General features: G+C 49.0%; 1 protein-coding gene across 1 annotated transcript in view; it reads left to right on the forward strand.

Annotated features, from left to right (window-relative positions):
* Positions 1-20712, forward strand: part of MYO15A (myosin XVA) — a 59232-nt gene extending 38520 nt beyond the window's left edge. Inside the window, exons 44-67 of the mRNA XM_078381561.1 lie at positions 463-584; positions 1290-1349; positions 1910-1985; positions 2755-2870; positions 3454-3572; positions 3844-3985; positions 4661-4772; positions 5555-5629; positions 6431-6668; positions 7545-7652; positions 8054-8126; positions 8691-8763; positions 9729-9802; positions 10328-10410; positions 11616-11746; positions 12106-12200; positions 12676-12753; positions 13071-13167; positions 14047-14207; positions 14818-14951; positions 16164-16297; positions 16758-16891; positions 17087-17227; positions 18868-20712. Coding sequence (XP_078237687.1) covers positions 463-584; positions 1290-1349; positions 1910-1985; positions 2755-2870; positions 3454-3572; positions 3844-3985; positions 4661-4772; positions 5555-5629; positions 6431-6668; positions 7545-7652; positions 8054-8126; positions 8691-8763; positions 9729-9802; positions 10328-10410; positions 11616-11746; positions 12106-12200; positions 12676-12753; positions 13071-13167; positions 14047-14207; positions 14818-14951; positions 16164-16297; positions 16758-16891; positions 17087-17227; positions 18868-18969 — 2678 coding nt within the window. The 3' untranslated portion in view covers positions 18970-20712. The remainder of the gene's footprint in view (positions 1-462; positions 585-1289; positions 1350-1909; positions 1986-2754; positions 2871-3453; positions 3573-3843; positions 3986-4660; positions 4773-5554; positions 5630-6430; positions 6669-7544; positions 7653-8053; positions 8127-8690; positions 8764-9728; positions 9803-10327; positions 10411-11615; positions 11747-12105; positions 12201-12675; positions 12754-13070; positions 13168-14046; positions 14208-14817; positions 14952-16163; positions 16298-16757; positions 16892-17086; positions 17228-18867) is intronic.
* Positions 20713-22056: the final 1344 nt, after the last annotated feature.

Raw genomic sequence — 22056 nt, forward strand, 5'->3', positions numbered from 1 at the left:
GAAAATAGCAATTAGATGAGGCATTTGCAAGAATTAGCGCCATTTCAGAAGGGGATCGGGGCTCCAGAATTGAAGGGAAAATGAGTTATATCTTCAGAGGGTTCCGTTGGAGGGAAGCCCACGATGTGTCATTGTGTATGTGGTTTTTCTTTTTTAAAAGTTTTTTTAGTTACTTTTTTTTGTTTATTGCTGTTATTGTTTTTATTTTTAATTTCATGAAACAGAAATTTGAAAAAATAGGTACGGGCTGCCGAACAAGAAAATAACATTTGCCTTCGGCTCTGTATTTTTCTTGAGACGCTGCAGGATTACAAAGCTAGGAAATATAGATGTATTTGTTAATCGCTAGGGTGTTTTCCGAGGTTGGGTTAGGATGTGGCTTTTTCTTTAATGCAGACAGCAGCAGGGAAATATATGCTTCTCATCCGGCACAGCCACTGATTTCTTCCTTTTTCCCCCCAGCCTCTGTCTCACGGGAATTACCATCCAAAGATGATCAAATTCAGACGCGGCTTCACCGCCGATGCAGTGAGGAGTTCTACACTTACCGCAACGTGGCTTGGAAGATTTATCTCAGGAAAGAGGTGCTTTTCCTATGCAAGACTTTGCTTATGTTTCCCTTTCTCACATCAGGGTGGGGAAAAGAAGAGGGGAGGGGTACATTTTCAAAATCTGTGCCTTGCGTAGAGGAAATAGACAGAGAAAGTCTCCTTTCCAAGTGCTAGAACATGGTCCTGATGACACAGATTGGCAAATATGTTACAAAATGACATCCCAGCATGCGGAACTCCTTGCCACAGGGAAATGAGACTCAGTGGCTGAGCTCCAGAGTCTGGTCAAGTTCTATTCCCAGAATCCTCTCGGTCAACACGGCCCGCTAACTGAGGAGATTCTGGGAGACCCCCCCCCCATCTGCCAAAGGAACTTTACCAGCCTCTGCTTAGATCCCTTTGTACAGAGATTAGACCGATTTGAAGATGGCGGCTATAGGCTGTAACAGCAGAATCAAACCTCCATGTCCAGCGGTAGTCTATCTCTGAAGACCACGTCGTCAGTGGTCACCGGACGGTTCTATGGCCCAGTTGCAGACTTCTTAGAACTAGCCCCGTAATCACCATTAAGGACAAGATGGTGGGCTAGATAGACCAGTGTGTGTAGCACTGCTGTGTGTGCCACTTAAGGATGATGGGGGGGGGAGTTTACAGTCCCAGTAGTGCAATCTCTCCCTCCCTCCCTCTCTCTCTTTCTTTTGAGGGACATCCCCTTCTTCCATCCTCCTTTCATTGCAGGTTTTCTACCCACGGGAAAACATCTCCAACCCTCTTCTTCTAGATCTTCTTTTCAGGCAGGTGAGATTCCAGATTTTCTTTCATCAAGGAGGGCAGCGGGGGGGGCGGGGGAACGCCTCGGCCGCACGGCCCTCAACTTTTTTACCACCTCCACCGGCTTGCATTGAGGGTGAAAACAGATGTTACATACGGCCTATCAAAAAAAAAAAAAAATCAAGGACGAATTGCATGTGATCATTACCCCAGGGACGTCCTCTCGCCGCCCAGCTTCTGAAAACTAGCTTGTTTTGATTTGCGATTAGTCTCCGTGACTCAAAAAGCATAGGATTCCTTTAAAGCTGGATTTCTCCAGCGCCAAATGCATCCCGGATCGGGTCTCTCCAACAGGGACCGGGCTTTCCCGGGCTGGCTTTCACATCCGTTCCTGCCTTGATAGTTGTACGCAGGCGTGTTTGAAACCCAAAGAGCTGTGCCTGCACCCCGGAGGTCCCACTCCGGCCTGCTCGATGCTGCTGAGCATGAAACGTTGGGAGGGGTGTCTTCCGGGGTTGAATTCACGGCCGGCCATTCCCAAGGGAGGCTGACGTGGGCACAGTGCATTTCTCTCCCCTCTTTTGCAGATATTCAACGACACCCACTCGGAGGCCTGCATCCGCATCACGCAGGATGAAAAACTTCGCATGAAAGCCTTCTTCGGTAACCTTTGCCCTTCCCATGGGCGGTGGCAGGAGGATAAGAGGATCTTTGCTCTCCTATCATCCTCTTAGAACAGCACAGCTGGAATAATCAAGTCCAGCTCCTGCCAAGGAGGTCCAGTGGGGGATTTGAACTCCTAACCTCCGTCTCAACAACTAGAGACCTCAACCTCTGAGCTATCATGTCCGAGGGGGGCACCACGACCCCAGGTTGGAAACTGGGGTTCGGCCAAGACATTCCCCAATGTCAGGCTTACAAAGAAAGCTCAAAGTACTTTCTTTGGGAGGAATGATGGAGTTCAGAAAAAAAAAATAAGGGACTCAAAAAGAGAGAGGAGGAACTACAGGGACTTAAGGTTGAGGTATAGAAAGAGGAGGAGATTAAGGGTAGGAACAGCCGGGGATCACTTTAGAAGGAGATAAAACACATCATAAAGGAGATTAAAAGGTCCAAGGTGCTTTTCGCAACCTGGCACCCTTCAGGGGTGTTGCACCACAACCCCCATCTTCCCCATTGTTCTGGGGACGATGGGAGTTAGTATCCAAGCTATCGAGACGGTGCCAGGGTTGCAGACAGTTCGTCACCACCGACCAAAGCTGCTCTTCACCCTCGTCTCGTCCACTTGGACCTGTGGGGGGGGGGGAACGGGAATAAAGAATTAGCCAAGGAGGAAGAAGAGGTGGGTGGCCAGCTTTTTAGTTCCCCCCCCCAGTAAGAATCCAAGGGATTTGGAAAGGAAGCCAAGCCAGAGCCTTGTTTCTCTCTGCAGCGGAAAACAAGCTGGACTCCTTCAGTCCGGTGGCCGACGAAAGTGTCAAGAAGGAGATTGTCCATCTTGCCCGGGAAGTTTGGGAGGTGTATTTCTCCCGCCTGTTCCCTGCCACGGTAAGGAGCGTCCTGCCCACCTCATGACCATGGACGGACACACACACGTGCGTGAGCCGGTTAAAGCTCGCTAGAGAGACAGCTCCAAGAAGGGGTGAGGCGGACCTTGGGCATTCCAGATCTTTCCGACGACAACCTCCACAGTCCTGGGGCTTCTGAGACCTAAAATGGAAGCCCTTTGGAGTCCAGACTTCCTCCACCCTTGGCACGAACCGATGTTGTTCTGCTTCGCCTCTCGGGAACATTTTGGATGGCCGAGACTGGTCGTTCAAAATGGCCCCCGTTGCCTTCTGCCTCTTAGGAAAAGAGATGGCCAGACGTGACTCACCCCCCACCCTCTCATGCTTCTTCTTGCTTCTTACCCAATTTAAGGGGGGGGAGATGGGGCAGGACCTCAATAGGGTCTTCTTCCCATTGAGGGTCAGCTTGGTCCCTCAAGTTCTCGGCCTTTCCTACCCACGTTTGGCCCCTTTTCCTAGAAATTTTAACTGCTGTTCCATTAGACCAAGGACCGACGGGAGGTTCGCCCATCCTCTGGGAACTGTGTCGATTCACGTTCCCTGCTCTGTCCCGTTCCCTCCAGGGCAGCGTGGGCACCGGGGTGCAGATTTTGGCCGTGTCCGACGTGGGGATTAAACTCCTGAGGCTGCTGAAAGGGGCCAACCTGCCGGGGCAGGAGCTCCGCGTGTTACGAGGCTACAGGTGAGAACGCTGGGGTTGTCCACCATCTCTGCAAAAAACAGGGCGATGGATGGACCAGGAAGAGCAGGGGAGTGTATGTAGAATCCTCTCACTCTCTTGCGCGCCCCCCCCTTTCTTTTGATAATCTCCCATATGTTTCCCATTTCGACAGCTTGGGACAGAGCTGATTTCAGAGCCCTCCCCCACCCACTCCGTTCCCCTGAGACACTCCCGGCTTGGACATTAACCTGGCCGTCTCCTCCTCCTCCTCCTCTCCTTTCTTCCCTCTCAGCTATGGAGATATCTTGTTTGTGACCATCCCCTCCAAGAACATGCTGGAGTTCAACCTCACCCACGAGAAGTTCATTCTTTTCTCCCCGAAAGCCTCCCAAGTCAAGGCCTTGATCGACCATTTCATCACGGAGCTGAAGAAGGTAAAATGATGGGGTTTTCTTTAGGGGAAGAGCGGGTGATAATCTCAGGTCTTATCTTAGAACGGCAGAGCTGGAAGGGACCCCATAGATCGCGGAGTCCAGTCCAGGAGGCCCTGCGGGGAATCGAACCCCCAACCTCTGGCTCCACAGCCAGAGACTTCACCCCCTAGCCTAGGTCTTCCCAAGGTGATATCGAGCAAGGAAGGAGTCATCCGGGCCATAGACAGGGATATGAATCATGAGATACATGAAGATGAACGCCGTGAAGGCTTTCAAGAAAAAACCGGGCCACCATCCATCACATCTGCTTTAACTTGGGTTTCTGCCTTGAGCAGGGGGTTGGACTTGATGGCCTTAAGATGCCCCCCTTCCAACTCCGTGATTCCAAGGTTCTCATCTAGACAGGCTGCCTCATTATAGAAAGACAGCTCCATAGGGGTTTCTCAAATCTTGGTTTGGATGATGGGCTGAGACACCAAGTCCCATTTCCCCCCCAGAAATGTACCCCTCAAAAATTGTGAAAACGCCCCACCCTTTTCTCGGAGCCCAAGAAAACGCCTCGCCATTTGTGTCCGAGAGAACCTTTTGGAAGGCTTCTGATTTTATCGCACGAGGATGAATCCGATCAGAAGGGACAGCCTTTCCGGATGGATTTTTGTCTGTCCCCGATTCCAGGACTCGCAGTACATGGTGGCCATCAAGAACCACGTCACGGAGGGCAAAAATCTCCTGCGATTCCACAAGGGGGACATCATCTGCCTTCGGCCCATGGAAGGCTTGCCACAAGGTGGGTGCGGTGGGCGGATGTTTCGGCGAGAATAAAAATTCGGGGGAAGGTGACAAATGTTAGATGTGGTCCTAAAACTTGGGAGTTATTTGGAAAAAAAACATTGGGCAGGAGATTTGAGGAGTGGGTTTGTTGAGACAGGTGATTTGGGCAAATTTAAGGAGAAAGGGACAGAAACATCATCTACCAGCGGAGCCCCGTCATCCTCTCTTTCCCTCACTCTATCTTTTGGCAAGGGAATGAGGTGATGACCAGGCTTCCAAATTTTTATTTGCGGCCTGGAGGAAATCAATGAAAGAGGAAAATATTTACATGCCAACGAGAGATCGGGTCTTCTTTGATAGCATTCCTATTTCATCCTAGCTGTGGGTTGTGTTGTGTGTGTGTGTGTTTGTTTGTTTTTTGCTTTGCAGGGGAGGGTTGCATTTCTATTTAAGAGGGTTTTTTTTAAAAGCTGCCTTATAGTGGTGACCAAAGGCTGTTTCTCTGGAACCCCATGACCCCCTAAATTTCCCGCTTGCCCCCTCCGTGGCCGAATGGCGCTGCAGAAGCCTCTTCTGAAACAAGACAGGTTCATCCTGCACCTTGCTTTAACTACACAAGAATTGCCCAGCTGTGTCCCCAGGGGGGTCTGTGATGGGTGGTCCCTAAACAATTTGATGTTCCCTGCCCTTAGTGTAAAGTCTTCGAGGTAACCTAAGTAGGCGAAGTCCGGGAACGTGGGCCACCTGGGGGCGTCTTGACTCTTCCGTGATCCCTCTTTGGGTCTTCCGCCCCTACAGACCGCTATTATGGCTGCGTGGTGAGGAAGAAAGTGCTACTCCTGGAGGATGTGAAGAAAGGCACCCAAGATTTTGGTGGGTGGCTTCTTTCCCCCCCCCCCCGACTCCCGTGTGCCGTGCTTTGGCCCGTTCTGCTCTCTCACGGTTGCTCCACTCTCGCTCTGCGGCTTCTTTCCTCTTCTGCGTTGGTGCCCTGGTTCTCGAGCAAACCTGATCTCGAAAAGCCCCCATAAACTAAAAGGGGTGAAAGATGGCAACCGGGACCGGTCGGAAATCTTTAGCACCTAATCCAGAAGGACCGGGTGCGGTGGGTGGGTGAGGGAGAAAGAGCGATGGGCAGGGGGGCAGAATCTGCTTTTGCCCTCAGAAGGGAATGGGTTCGCTCCCAGCCTTTCCAGTTCCAGCCGCAGACGGTCAGCAAAGAGGAACAGCTTCTTTGGCTGAGAATCCAGCCGCTGAGCATGACTCTCGTGCTAGCAGGCAGCTTCTGACCGGAGCCAATAATGGCTCTTTGGGGGGACTACAAAGCCCAGAATCCTCACCTGGCTGGTGGGTTCTGTGGTTTGTAGTCCCAGGCAGCACCCTTGCCGTGGAGGTGTTAACGATGGGGAGCCAGTCTCAGAGATAAGAGGTGGGAATTCGAACTCGGCACTGACCTGGCTCAAGAGGCAGGGATTCAAAGCCAAAAATGTAAGAGCCTGTTGGCTCCAATGAGTCGCTTTGGATTTTCTCTTTTCCTCTTTCTTCTCACTTTTCCTACCCCTGAGTATGACGGGATCTCAAAAAGGCGAGTGGAATTCTTTCCCAAAGCGAAGTACGATAAAAAAAAAATTTCCGCCTCTCTCCCTGATGTGATGGTGACCTTCCCTGGTGTAGGTTGGAAGTTTGGCGCCATCTACGGGAAATCGGGTTTCTTTCCTGCGGATTGTGTCCAGCCGGTGGCGGCGCCGGATTTCACCCACCTGCCTGCGGAGAAGAAGGACGAGCCGAAGGACAAGCAGGCCAAAGTAGCCGTCCCGGCCTCGGTGGCCATGGCCGTGGCCTCGGCAGCCGTGGCTCATGAGCTGGACAAGAAGGCGGAGGCGAGTGTCTTGGAGAGCTCAGCTCACCATGAGTTCCTCACCTGGGGATTCTGGGACTTGTAGTCCAAAAAACTAGTTACCGTTCCGTGCTCTGTGTATACCTCTGCATACATGATGATTGCAACACAGCGAAAAGTAATGGCACTCCTTTTGCCGTGTAACTCTAACTTCAAAAAGGTGCTGTGAGAATTACTCCCAACAAGGCAGCGGCATTCACGTACCGCACCTAAACAACAAAAAGCCCGGGGCACTTTTTAATTGGCTGACAGATTATTTATTTATTTATTTTTGCTTGAGATAACAATTAGAATAAATCTGCGGTCCAGTAGCCCCCTTGTAGTCACAAGATCAGTACCCACTGACTCACTTATCCACAGTCTGAAAATATTAAAAGAAAAAATCCTAAAAATATACATTTCTAAAGGTGAAATTACGAGAACTGCTTGCTAGAGGGAGCCAGGGACCATGCTCTCTCTCTCTCTCTCTCTCTATAGCATTCGCTCTTAAAACAGTATTTGCTATAATCCGTATTTTTCATCCTCTGGGAGTTTATGATGCCGAAAGGCATTCTCCACCGGAAGCGCTGTAGCGCTAAACTCCACAACCATCGCGCAACCTTCCATAGCGCTAAATTCCCGGAACGAATCCAGGACGGGGGTGGGTGGGAAACCCTCTCAGAAGGAACAAAAAAACACAGTAAAGTAGGAAGAAGGCACGGATCCGATCGGATCGGACCTTGTGTTGTCTGGACAGTGGGAGAAATAGCCCAGCGATCCGTGCTGGACGAGGGACCTCTGCTATAGTTCTGTTGGAACCCCAGTGAAATGTGGACACCAACGCCCGCCGTCCTTCCCTTTCTCTCCCCCCCCCCCGCAGGTCTCTCCAGCTGGCAGTGAGTACACCAACAGCCTGGAAGACTTGCCGGGCGCCCTGGAGAGCCTTCCCCCACCAGGCGGCTCCTTCACCATGCTGGACTTTGCGAAGAAGTATTTCCGAGAAGGGCAGAGGGCCAAGATGTGAGTGGAGGCCGGTGAGCGGACGGAGGCGCCCCCATGAAAGCTGGTTGGCACCGGGGGGAGGGGGGAAATCAGGACGTCCTCGTTACAAGGCGGCTGTGTTGGAGAGAGTTGGCATCTTGAGGTTCCTCAACCAGTTTATGGGGTCCTGCCACCATATCTGTTTGCTTCTTTTCTGTGTTCCAATTTCTTCTTTTGGGGAGAAAGGGCTGAGTCACAGGCCGACCAATGGGCATCTCACAGAACGTTTGCAAGGGGGTAATGATTTTTTGGCCAGTCCTGAGCTGGTGGGGACGAGATCCCTAGAGGCACAGCGCCCAAGAGATGTGGGGGGGAAGAGGCCATGCAGCTTGAATCGATCCTTAAACCCAAGTGGCATTCATGTCTGTAATTCATTCCAGGGAGGTTGACAAGCCGAAGTCCAAGAAAGGGGTCCAATCCAAGGGTCTGGCGGAGATACTGAAATTTACCAAGGTAACGTGGGTTGTTTTCTGAATTTTGCTGCCTCTCACTTGGTGGCGGCTGCTGCTGAGTCCAGTTCCAGGGGGGCTGTGAATCCATTTTCGGTTTTCCTGTGCAACAAACTGCTGGATAGCTCAGTGTTTTAGGCTTCTGGCTGAGGAACCAGAGGTTGAGAGTTCAAATCCCCCTCGGTGCCGCCTTGACAGGGGCTGGATCCATAGGGTCCCTTGCAGCTCTGTAGTTCTAAGTGGATGATGATGTGGGGCCATTGGCCAAATGGGGTAGTATAGAAGTCAAATAAATAAATCATGAATAAATGAAGAGGACGATGGTTTACAATAGCTTTCCAAAGGACAGAATCCCATCTCTACAATAAGTCTGGCCACCTTGAATTAGCTGCTGTGATGTTCGGACAAAAACCCAGAGAGGAAAAAGAGTATCCCACCATTAGAGTCAGGGCATGCCCAGTGACATGTTTTTGCTTGTGCTACTGTGTTTATTTGAGGGCCATGCCTCTCACACCTGGCTTCTCTCTCTCTCTCTCTCTTTCTCTTGCCATGCCTGGCCCCCTTGCAGACTCCGATCCACGAGTCGCTCATTGAATTCACGGACGGCAGCCTCAACAAAATAGCGCTGGAAGCCTTCCAAGGTGAGGAAGACCTGGGGGGGGGGAGCCATCTCTTAGTGAGGCATGTTCCGTATAATGGACAAGAACGAGGCCATGAATTGGCCTCTTCTCTTCAGACCTTAGTTCTGGCCAATATGGGGTTTCCTTTTGTGGGCCAAACCATGAGCTCTGTAGACTTCCGATCTGATCGGTCACAACGCTGCCCCCAGGCGTTCTGCCCCCCCCCCGAAGCAAAAGACAACCCAACACCCCTTTCTCTCATCCATGTGAGGAAGCTATCTGGGGTGGCTGGTTCACGTGTACTTCAACGTTGACTCATGCATATGATCCTGCCCCACACACTCAAAGGCAGCAGCTCAGTTTTGGAAGTGGGGGAGAAGCTGTTGGGGATGCAAGGGTGAGCCAGAGGGAAAACAGCAATGGGCCCGTAGCCTGTGGCTGCCTAACGGTAGGGCCGGCTCTGTCCGGAAGGGCTTTCCCTCTGTAGAGATTGCTCTTACATTTATCTTTGCCATGGACTTGGGAATACGTGTCATCTCAGAAAATACATCTTAAAGAAATGGCCTCCAACGGAGTCAGATCCTTGGTCTGTTTATCCCGATGTTCCTAGCTCTGTTGGGCAGGATCCTTTTCCCAGGGACTGAACCCAGAACCATGAGCGGCCCCTAAGCAATTGGTGCGCCTCTCGAATTCAGCACCTGTTACTCCCTGGTGGTCTTGGGGAGGAACAACCTCCTTAGTTTCAATATCAGGTGAGATCAGCTTGTTCAGGATGACATGAGGATGGTGTGCGTTTCCAAAACCAAGATACTGGGGAAACAGGTCAGGATCTGTGCAGAGAAGAGAAGCACTCACTGCTTACGATTGGTGGGAGGATGATGGATCTTCTCTCTTGCTGAACGTTGGTTGCCTCAACAGGTGGCTCCTTCCCCCGGTCAAAGCCAAGGCTCCTGTTGATTTTTGGGTATCTTACTTTTCTTTCCTAGCTGTGATGAAATTCATGGGTGACCTCTCACTCAAAGGACAAACAGAACTGGACGTGGTCTGCAGCCTCCTGAAGGTCAGTAAACCCCTTTATAATGTTTTTTTAAAAAAAAAATATGAACAAGCTCTGCAGAGACCATAGGGACCTGGAGCTTGAAGTTTCCATTCTGGTAGGGGGACAGGCATCTGCACTTCAGTGTTTAAACAGATCAAAACCACCTTGGCTGCAGATCAGGTGTGGCAGTTTTTGTTTCACTCCCAATCTCCTAATTCTCTGGGTTGGAGGTGGGCCGCTCCAGATGCTGTGAGACTACAACTCCCATCTTCCCTCACCTTTGGCTGCCTGCCTAAGGATGATAGCAGCTGCAGTCAACAACATCTGGTGTCCACACATCGCATTTCCATCTCTGGAGGATGCTCTTTTTGTTGGTAGGACCGCCGGGCATTCACTAGTCAAGGCAGGGACCCATATCCATCTTTCCACCCCCTTCCTGGGCCAGAAGGTCCTTCGAAAGAATGGGGAGTTGAGAGAAGATAGCTGTCCGGGCGGGGGTCACCTGGAAATGGGCTCAACATCACCCTGGTGTCCTCTCTTCTCCAGCTCTGCGGAGATCACGAGGTCCTCAGAGATGAGGTCTTTTGCCAGGTCATCAAACAGATCACGGACAACACCAGCAGCAAGACGTACGTGAGTTTCTGGGCTGAGAAGGCCAATGGGGTCATGGAAAGAAAGCAGAGGATAGTTCCACCTGCTGTCCTCCAGGCAAAAACGCTCTCGGATCCCAGCGCTCTTAAGTAGCCACCTTCTCACGATTGCATCGGCAACTCGTCCCGTCAGCCGCCGTGATCCCCCAAACCCAAGAAGATTCAGAGCTCCCCATGGCCAGAGAGAGGCCTGCCCATGTCTCTCATAGAGCCCTTCATTCTTAGACCCATAGACCCTTCTTCCCTCTTGAAGGAACCGGGTCATTCTGGAGAGGTGAGGTATGGTCCCTGGTCTGTGACTGCCAACAGGCAGAAGGGTGAACGCCACACCCTTGTACCTCATCGCAGCTGAAAGCAGAGCAAAGTCAAGCCAGTTCAGCTTCTGGTAGGACACAAGCAAGCGCAGCCGAGCCTGGGGGATCCCATCCGAGAGAGTCATGCCAGGTGGGGAAGGACCCTGGACAGCTCCCTGCGAAGCTCAAGCTGGAGAGCAAGCAAGGTGCGGGAGCTGGGGAGAAGCCAACGCATCCGGAGCTTTCAAGAGCCTTCCAGTTGGGTGGCTCTTTATGGGTCAACTCAGAGGGCAGGTTTAGCGCATGCCTGGAAAAGGGGCTCCCTCGGATAATTAGAGGCGCCCTTTTTGGTGACAGTCTGTGGGCTACCTTTAGCCGCCTTCGTTTTGCGAAGGATTGTCAGGGACAGGGGCTACATTGGCCCATCTGGTGGCCGCTGCACGTATCCTTCTGGAAGTCTCGTTGCGGGGTCAAAAGGGCGTTCGTCACAGGGGAAAGGCCTTTCTCCTAAACGTCTCACTGGACCCTCAGCCTTGGGTGAGATCGGTCTCTAAAGGGGGCCTAGCCTGCTTCAGTAGCTGTGGACACGGCCACGGAAGGGAACCCACGAAACGGTTGTGGGTTTCTGAACTGGGGTTTTCAGCCTCTGGCCATGGCCACCCAGTCTCCTAGGTGGAGAACCGAGCTGGCAAAAGGGCTTCTCTTGAGTAAGACTTCCAGTGGGGGATGAATCTCTTAGATCTAGGGGTAGATCTAACAGCCAGTCGCTCTCCTACTTCTAAAAGGTCTTCTTAGCCCAGAACATGCTCTTCAACCATGTAGAGTCAACGGCCATCAGATTAATAACAGATGGACTCTCCTCCTCTCATTCCCCCTCCCGAAACTGTACAGGGACAGCTGCCAAAAAGGGTGGAGACTGCTCTACATCCTAAGTGCCTACTACAGATGCTCCGAGGTTCTCAAGCCTTACCTTCTGGGGTTTCTCCAGCAGACGGTCAGCAATCCTGTTGTGCAATTCCAAGGTGAAATCTCAGAACCTTCTAAGTCTAGAGTTTCACCTTTGCTCTCTCTCTCTCTCTCTCTTCCTGTTTATCTATTTCTTGTGACATGGCGTTTAAATTGCAGTACTGCAGCTAAAACTCTGCTCACAGCCTGGGTTCAATCCCAGGTAAACTGGCTCAAGGTTCATTCAGCCTTCCATCCTTATGAGGTCGGTAAAACTGAGTACCCAGCTTGCTGGCGGCAGTGTGTGTGGGGGGGGGGGGGGGAGGACAATGTGTTAGCCTGCACAATTAAACTGTAAACCACCCAGAGAGTGCTTTAAGCGCTCCAGAGCAGTACAGAAGCAGCCTGCTTTTTTTTTTCTTGACCTCCCCGCCAGGCCTTGCCAAAGCCTGTGAGCAGAATCTGCACAAAACTTTCCAGTTTGGTGGCCGGTGTGAGTTCCCCAGCAGTCTCGAGCTCAAAGCCATGGTGGTGAGTCCTTGTTTGACGTCTTTGTGAGGATCGAAGGGGAGCGTTCCGGTTGCAGCCGATCGGGGGGAGCTCATGACAGTCCAGTTTGTGGTAGAAACAGAGAGACGGCAGCCCCGGAGATAAAAGACCAGAGCCAGGTTGCTGGGGAGCCCTGTTGGAGCGTAACCCACCCACCCCTCTTTCCAGTTTTTACGGCACAAGCTGACAAGAGGGCATCCTTGCAACCAGACACAGAGCGGAAGGACCTCAGCTTTTCCTAGCAAAAGCTTTTCCAGCCCAGAAATTGCAAAGCCATTCTCTTTTGTTTGGTGGTTGATCATTGTCTTTGGGAGGGACAATGTTTTATCACCTTCTAATTGCAAAGCTGGCTTGTCATCTGTTTCTGCCCTTTGAGGTCCCCCGAGCTGGCTGAACTTCCTGAAAATATGATTTCAGATCCTTCATTTCAACTTTTTACTTTTTCTCCTCTGCCAAGGCTGGCCGGAGCTCCAAACGCCAACTGTTTCTCTTGCCAGGCGGGATTGAGAGGCACCTCAAGATCAAAACATGTTCGGTAAGTGGGAAGGGGTGGTTCCCTCTCCCTTTAAAGAAACCATCCTCGGTGGTCCCCAAACCAGATTGAGATGCCGTGACTTTTACACCGAATGAGAAAGCACCATTTGTTCAAAGACTTAAACACAAACGGACTCAATAACAACAGGAACAAACACCATGTTCTCTCCCAGAAATCTCTCTGTCTTCTGTTTCTTTTATAATAGTTCTTTTGAATCAGCTTGCTGAAGAATTCTGTGTAGTTTTAAAGCTTGCATTCTATATAATGACATTTGGATAGGTTTTTTTTTAAATTGTTCCCCATCTTGGTTTTTCTAGGTTGCTCTGGATGTGATAGAAGAACTGTGCTCCGAAATGGGACTGTATCAACCAGAGGCCTTTGACGAATACATCATCTTTGCCGTCACTAATAGAAGTGAGCAGCAGATCCATTCTTGGTTGGGTGAAATAGCTATTATTATTCGTCTGATGGCCCCCAAGTTATTATTTCTGTTCCAGCTACTAGCCTTTATGAGATTACATACTAGCCAATGTTCACTTGTTGGCGTGAAATAGGAAGATCATCCTTTTAGTAAATCCTCCAGCCTCTATTCCGAGGCTTTGGGGCCGGGCTGTGCATTGGATGACTGGATGAAGAAAAAAATGGTGTCCAAACTCAGCCGTGTCAGGAGGTTGGAAGTTCAGTTCCCCGCCATGCCTCCTTGACAGGAACTGTGCTGGAGATACAATATTTTCTCAATTTTTCAAGCTATATAAAAAGGCTTTGAAAAAAAAGAGAGGAAAAAACTGTCGCCCCCCCCCCCAAAAAAAATCAGTTGAGATGGGAAGGCCTGGGGAAAAACAGGTTGGATTGATTGATTGATTGATTGATTGATTGATTGATTGATTGATTGATTGATTGATTGATTGATTGATTGATTGATTGCGAATCTGTTTTATATGGCTTCAACATTTCCAGAAACTTTACCTCTCTAGGATGGGGCTCAGTGTTACCTTCCATCCCTGTCCAGTCATTCGTTATCTGTGTTTCTCTTCTTATTACCTGCCTCGTGTCACTTTATTAATACAGTACTCTGGTGCTCTGTTTTTTATGTGCTTAGATTGTTTATACTTTTATCATATTAATTATTTGTCTATTTTATTGTGAACCGCCCAGAGCTGTGCTGCAGCACTAATGGGAGTGCTGTGTTAAATTCAATTAATTAATGCATAAAATGAATCCCGAGGGTCCCTTCATGCTCTGAAGTTCTTTCAGAGACCGAGCGCCTGCTCTCTCTCTCTCTCCCCTGCCCAGATCAGAACGTCCGGCCCCTGAACAAAAAAGAATACATCTTTGATGTTGCTGTGGAAATGGAGCACGTGGACAGCAGCTACATGTTCTGGTACCGCCGTGTCATCTGGGCCCAGCCGCTCAAATTTGATAACGAACTGTATGTCACCATGCATTACAACCAGGTTAGACAGAGGAGAGACCTTTTGGAAAAGAGTTTAGGAAAAAGGGGGCCCGGGTAAACTAGGAGGAAGGAAGGCTTTAATCCACCCCATAATAACCCGTTTCTTTGGGGTTTCGGGGGGTGGCAGGTTTTTTTTTAAAGAGCAGCCAGATATTTTTTACCTTAGCTACACTTCCTTGTGCCGCTTGGTGTCTATCAGACAGGTGGGACTACAACCCCCATCATCCCCAGCAGGGTGGATTGCTCCATGTGTTACGGATCACTCTTGTTAGCCAGTCAACAGTGTACTGCAATCCGAAAACTAAGTAAAAACAACTGGATTGGAAACGGACGAAAGAATTTACAATACATGCCATACGCTCAGCCTCTATGCATTTGTGCCTATAAAAAAGAAAAACACGTGTGCAGTAAAACTGTCTAAATCGCATCAGATTGTCATAGGGCGAGGTTTGATTTCTTGTCTGAATCACGTCATGTATGAACACGGCCACGGTTTTAGCGACCAGGGAATCTCTGTGGTCCAGAGAGTCGGGTGTCAGCCTTCAACGTGGTCTACTCGGCGGGGAACGTAAGGAAAGGCGAACTAATCGTCGGTCTTGTCTCTCAACCAGGTGCTGCCCGATTATCGGAAGGGTCTTTTCAACACCCTTCCTCCGTTGAAGCCCGGCGGGCAACAGTTCCAGCAAGTCTCTAAGCTGGCCGCCCTACAGCACCGAGCGAAAGACAGCGTCTACCTGCCAACTCTGTAGGTGGCTTTGGGATGTAGGGATGCCCGGACAGCGTTATTCCACCTGCAAGCAGGATTGGGCCACAGCTCCTTAGAAGCAGTGCTGAGAAAGTGCATACAGTGGTGCCCCGCTTGACGATTACCTCATTAGACGATGAAATCGCTTCATGACGATATTTTTGCAATCGCTATTTGCGATGTTTCAAACGGCTTTTTTCGCTTGACAGTGATCAGTTCCCTGCTTCAGGAACCGATTTTTCGCTTAACGACGATCAGAAAACAGCTGATTGTCGAGTTTCAAAATTGCCACCTGCTGTGCAAAATGGCTCCCCGCTGTGTTTAGGAGGGCTTTTTTGCTTTACAAGCACCAGAAAATGGCCGCCCTATGGAGAATCTTCGCTGGACGATGAGGTATTTCACCCATTAGAACGCATTAACTGGTTTTTAATGCATTCGAATGGGTTTTTTACTTTTGCTTGACGATGATTTTGTTGTACAGCGATTTTCCTGGAACAGATTATCGTCGTCAAGTGAGGCACCACTGTAATAGTGGACCCTATCGATCGCATGGTCTCTGTCTCCCTCTTGTGGCAAGGTCTGGTAACCACATCAGTGGAAATGCATATTTCAGGGGTTTTTCATCTAATTTTTTAAATATTTTATGACTACGGGTAAGTGAAATCACGGATACTGATCTGGCCGATACAAGGATCCTATTGTGGATGATAAGTGGGCACTGGGAGTGTGTTTATGTGATGGCACACCGTTTGATCTCTCCAGATGTTTAAGATGATCCCCGGACTGGTGGGTCCATGGTTGCCCCCCGAGATGTCCAGAGCGTAGGAAAGCTTTTACACAAATCAGGGTCAGGCTGGAGCTCAATGCAGTGTGTGATTGTTGGGAAACACACCCCACTGGACTGCGCCACCAGGGGTCTAAACTGCAATCTGTTTCCCCACGTGATCACACCCATAGTCTTCGGAGTCCCACCAGTGCCTTTGTTCTTTCCAGTCCAAAAATGGGAAACTTCCAAAGCTCTAAGGGCGTCCACGTTACATCTATACCTGCAAGGCTGTGTTCTGGGAAACAGGGATGGTCACCTTCCCTGTGGAATTCTGGGAACGGTGGTCCTCCCCAAAATAACTTTTCCAAACTGGGCCGCAGACACGTCTCCCTGTCTCCCCAGTTGTCTGTAGTTTCTCTCTTTGTGTTTTCCTTCTCTTCTCTAAGACGGGAAGTTCAGGACTACATCCCACCGCAGTTCTTTCGCCTCCAGAATGCCCAGGCGTGGCTAGACATGGTCACGAACCACCTCCAACAGGCGCAAGCTCTGAGTGCCCACCAAGCGCGGGCTCAGTTCTTAGGTAAGATCTCGCGCTATAAATCCCGGGATGTTCTGTTGTGTTGTACTAGCAAAAGTGGCACGTCTTTCGTACTGACCTCATGCCTGTTAAACAAAAGAAACCATAGCTGGAGAATTGAGAAAGAAACTAGCATCGCATGATTTCTAGCAAAAAGAAAGAGAGAGAGAGAAAGGGTGCCTGCAGTTATTGTGAGAATTGTGGCTGCCTCTTATAGGGAAAAGGAAGAAGCGGGAAGGAAGGAAGCCTAAGAGTTGTATTCTACACATCAACAAGAAGTTACTTAGAAAGGCATGGAGAGGAAAAGATTTCACAGGCTTTATGGATGAAAAAGAGGGAGCAAAACTCATCTCTGTCTGTCCGCGTAACTCAGATGAAAGCTGCCCTCGGTCGTTCTTCTTGAAGGTGGTACCGATGGTCCGCTGATCTCTCCCTTCCCTCCCAACTCCCCGCTCCTTTGTAGGGCTCTTGAGTGCGTTCCCTATGTTCGGCTCATCCTTTTTCTACATCCAGAGTTGCAGCAATAACATCATCCTCTCGCCCTGCATCTTGGCGGTGAACCAGAACGGACTCAACTTCCTCAACAAGGAAACCCACGTAGGTGTTGTTGTGTTCGGCCTGGGACCTCCTCCCTTATTGGCGCATGCTAATTTCTAGATGAGGCGTGACGATTCACCATTTGGGGGGGCACCACTACCATCACCACTGTAGTGCATGGCTAGAGAGGGCCAGTGGTGTGCATGATTCTCCACCAAGCTCTAAGGAAGTTCTTCTCCCCCCCCCCACCTCCAGGAACCCATCGTGACTTTCTCACTGAAAGAGATCCAGTCTACACGCACCCAGCGCCCCTCGGCTGGATCCAGCTACCCGTACGTGGAGATCATGTTGGGAGATCTGATGTCCCAAAGGATCACCCAGCTGCAGCTGGAGCAGGTACAAGGGAAAAGGGCGACGTCTTGCCAAAGCCCGGGAGGTGCGATGTGTCGAAGCAGGGAGGGCTGGTGCAGGGACGTCACTTATATCTAAGTTTGGGTTGGGATTAGGTCTGTTTACTCAGGACAAAAAAAAAACAAAACATTTTTGGGAGTAGCTAGAGCTGATTTGGCAAGATTAGCCAGCTTCCTCCAATACCCGCCAAATGAGTAAGGCGAAACTCCCGGGTGGTTTTGCCTGATGGGTGGAATTTCCAGAGGAATCTGGAGGTCTGTGAAAAAGACTAGCAAACCTGCTCAAATACCCAGGGGAGCGGTTGAAGACCCTTCTCTTTTAACGTTCAGATTTCCAACATCTTCATGGAAACCTGATTGAACGGACCTTGGCCTTAAATTTTGCAATCTAAAAACCAGTGTATCTTATCTGACAGAAATCATGCAATGTTCTATTTGGTCGTGCAACCAGTACGTACTTTGCTTTGGTATTGATGCCACCTGTCTGTCAGAGCAGGGTTGCAAGGCTTTGTATTAACTAGCAAGCCCAGAATGTAGCATGCTTTTTCTTGTTTCGATGTGTGATATTTAGAGTTTGTTGAAAATATTTGGTGACGCTCGACTCATCTCATTCTCCTCTCCTCTTTTTCCTGTCTCTCTCTGTCCCTCCTTCTGTCTCCCTGCCCCACTGGCTCTGTGAAGCTTAACCTTCAGATGGTAGGTAGCTTGCAACTGGCATAATAACAAAATATTCATCGTATTAAAAATTATTATGCACTAATAAAATACTAGCCTATCACATTTGCAAATGTTCAAAGCTCTTAATATACTCCAGTTGTCTTGTAATCTTTACCACAACCCTGTAAGGTAGGTGAATTTTGTTCCTTTATTTCAGAGGGGGAGTGGGAAGGTTTGGAAGCTGAGCATAGTACATGGTGCCTAAGGACACCTCATAAGATTAGGGTAGAGGAGAGATTATATAAAGTGGATTTTCCGGAGATAGTTCAGTTCTCTTGGTCATGACAAATTAAAAAAAAAGAAACCAAAGACCAAACTAAACATTACAGATAACTTGTTATTAGAAGAAGGAATTCTTCAAGTGCTGAGAACCTCTGATTGTCACCAGAGGAGCTTATCTCACCTCCCAGTTTGCCCATTAGCTTGCTTTGTTTTGCGATTGGTCGTTGGGAAGGTAAACACAAACTTCATTTGCAAGTTGGAGTGCTCAGTGACAACGCCCCACCTGAATCACCTCCTAATGGACTTCCTGCCTCTCATGGCCAATTGTAACATACCCTTTGGCTCTTAGCTACATGGTCCACAAGTGAAATAAAACAATCCCACCTTTGAGGCCCCCCAAATGTCACAAAAGAGGTGAGTTTTCAGGCCTTTCATGAAGTCCTTGTCAGACTGGGATTTGCAAAAAACATGGGAGATGAGGAGGGCGATCCTCGTCTCAGTCTGGGTTTCTACGTTCCTCGGGAGATAGCCAGGAAACACCACTGAGAGGACAGGCAAATGCTTCACATTCGACAATCACATGGTCCCTCCTAATGCCTGCTTGGGTGGAACCAGGATAATAGGTTTAAGGTAGAAAACGAACCCGTTTTGAACACATCTTCCTTTTTAACCTCCCTCTCTCTGCAGGGCTTGGAGCTGTGCCGAGTCATTGCCACACACATGGAGAACTTACTTCACGCCCGGGAAAAGCGGCTCACACTTCCGCCTAGTGAGATCACATTGCTGTGAACAGACTTAACCATGTCCCTCCAATTCTCCTGAGAATTTTACTCAAAATCACAAAAAAAGAGGAGGGCACACATAACTATTTTTAACAGACACACAGCCCCTGCTTGGCTCAGCTCACTGCAGGGGATTCAGACATTGGTCAAGCTAGACAACAACTGGGATGCTGGGGTTTAGTGGCCAGTTCCTGTGATGTCTTAGATTGCGAACCCACTCAATGCAACATGGGAACCTGCTTCAGCTGTTGTCAGCTCTGCCATTTTTGCTTTCTCCCTTCCTGATGGGCACCACGGCCCAAAATGACTGGTGGGGGGGGGGGGAGAGAAGTGCAACCTGCTTCTCCTTCTGCTTTGGGTTGTTGTTGTTGTTCCTGGGCTTGCAGGCACAGGCAAAGAAAGCAGAAAAGGATGGTTTGCTGGGTTGTAGGCTTTGGCAGATATTTAACAGTGCCAACCCATGCCAGCTTTGGAAGACCCTAGGAACAGAAACATAGAAAGAGGCACAGAAATGGAGCAACTGAACTGCATCATTGGTGTTGCTGATCTACTGAATTTTTACTAGCTTCCTCTCAAGGTTTGGTTACTGTGGGTGGCAGCATCCAGATGCAGACCCCCAAGGTTCCCCAAAGTCATTGGTCTGAGCAAGAGAAGATGATGTTATCATCATCAAACTGGAGCCACGAGTCTAGTACGGATGTTCTGATGACAAAGCAAAAGCAGACAGATAGACTTCTATGCATTATATGAAGCAGAGTTAAGCCAGTGGTATCCTGTGTGATGTTATGGGCTGAGTGATGGACTAGGACTCGGGAGACCTGGGTTCAAATCCCCACTTGCCCATGGCAACTCACCAAGGCATATATGGCAGTGGCAAACCACTCCTCAAATATCTCTCATACCTTGAAAGCCCAATCAGGGCCGCTATCAGTTGGATGCGACTTGATGCCACATAATGCAACACAATTGAGCCAGAGGGCTCTGTCAGCTGAAGGTGAGGATCCTGTACGCATGGGTCCCCTCCTGTGCTGGAAGAGGGTGCTGCGGTCGGAGCAAACCCTGTCCGCTTCTCAGGCGCTCACAGCGAAGTGTCTGGCTCCATCAAAATGGGGAAACCGATACGGCAATCCCTGCGCTGGAGGAAATGAATGGAATTGCCACCTGAAAGAAAAGTTGCTTTCCAAACCTGATGAGGCACAGACATAAGTCTGTCCTTTAAAAATGCAGTTGTCCTCCAAACTTCAGATTTTTGCTCAAGAGTCGGTAGCAGAACTACTAGCCAAGCTGGCTAGGGGGAATTTGGAGAATTGTTTTGGAAAACAATTTCCCGATCTCTGGTTATGCCAGAGCAAGACTCCATTTCTGGATCTACTTCGCTTGCCCAACAGCTGTCAGCCAGATGTCTGTGGAAACAAACTGTGACTCTGAATCATCCCTTGTTTTTTCCCCAGCTTGTGGCTGTTTATATGCACAAATAATTTGTAAAGTTATCCACGAGTTCTTTTTTTTTAACAATGCAGTTAGTCCTCTTGTCAGGATATTGCTTCCCTTGTGAAGTAGCTCTTTATTTTTGTATAAAAGCAATCGGTTTCTCTTCAAAAAGCACTGGTGTTTGTGCCATCGCCCCAGAGGAAAGGACAGCACAGATATTTTGACCTTCATGGTGGCTTTCTGGAGGGCTGGTATATATTTTTTTTCATACATAACATCTGGAAAATTAAAAGGGCCCTTTAATGGCCTACGGACATCATTTGGGTTGACATTTATATGCTCTTCTTTCTAGCTTCACATTCCAGTCAAACTCAGTTTTGGAGGTCTCTGGTAACAAGTGAAATAGATGCCCCCCCCCAAAAAAAAACCCCTCAAAAACAACTATTTCTTTTAGCTCTCTCTAAGCTATATCTATAGCTTTAACCAGAACAGAGCAGAAGAAATGTAGATTTTTCTAGAGAAACCTTCAAAGAAAACACACACACAAAGGGGGAGAGAGGTATTGAAGCAATAAGCAGAGAAAACTCTGTAAATAAGATGATTCGTCATTTAATTTGTTGACTTGAAAGGCTGGGAAGGAGAGGACGTTGCCCAGAGTTCGGGGAAGACCTGGCAGTAGCCACTTATTTCTGGAGTTTCCTGTTTTAAGGACACAGGAACCCAAAGAGTAAGCAGAAACTAGGACAGAACGCTGGGGTGGATTTCCTGGATGGTTTCCTATTCTTTTTCCTCTAGAGAAATTTTTTGTTTTGTTTTGTTTTCCGAAATAAACATTCCTTATGCATGAGAGAAACTAGCTCTCCAGTTCAAAGCATGGTTATTTCAGTTAATTTTAATGTAAAAAAACGACTTCCCCATAAATATTTGCAGGGTGAAGCTCCAAAAAAAAGGGGGGGTCTCTCCGTGACCCTAAGCTTCCAGCTGAGAAAGATATTCAAAATCACAGCCTGGAATACCCTGTCTTTTCTCTCATGTGTAATGGAGGATGTGTGGAGCTTGCCTCTAACTAGTTCATGTGCCAGCTTTTTACCTCAGGGAGAAAGAAAGGCCGTGGTGGGAGGCTGGAGGAGCAAATAACGGGACTGAAAAAGCACTGGTTTGTTTCAGTAGGACTCAATAAAGGAGGCCATGGTGTCAGCTTTGCAAGACCTGAGCAGAGCTGTAGGACCTTTGGAATATCCTTGATTCAGAGGGTCACCCTGGAAGTCAGAAGCGACTTGACGTAACACATAACGGGCACCCTTTGTATGCTTATGGGCAAGTGCCTTTTATTTAAGGCCAGCTTTTTCTGTATCACTCTGGAAGCGTTAATTAAGCAAAAAAAAAAAAAAAAAAAAAGCAACCAAAAAGGCCTTTTGGAAATAGCCCAGAGCTATTTCCCTTTCCTTGTACTGCATTTCATCACACACATTTATTAAATGTATTTATTTTGATTTGACAACAGAAGGGAGTGAATTAGAGGAGATTCTGTCCCATGATGCACCAGTGGCAAACCCTATTTGCCCCAGGAGGCAGTGCAGCCACATGGGCCATATCCCCAAAAGGAAGCAAAGCTATCATGTTTAGGGAACACATCTGCGCCACATTGCGTTTTAGACTACAA

Source organism: Pogona vitticeps, chromosome 13, assembly GCF_051106095.1.
Source record: "Pogona vitticeps strain Pit_001003342236 chromosome 13, PviZW2.1, whole genome shotgun sequence".
In the NCBI taxonomy this organism is placed as follows: Eukaryota; Metazoa; Chordata; class Lepidosauria; order Squamata; family Agamidae; genus Pogona; species Pogona vitticeps.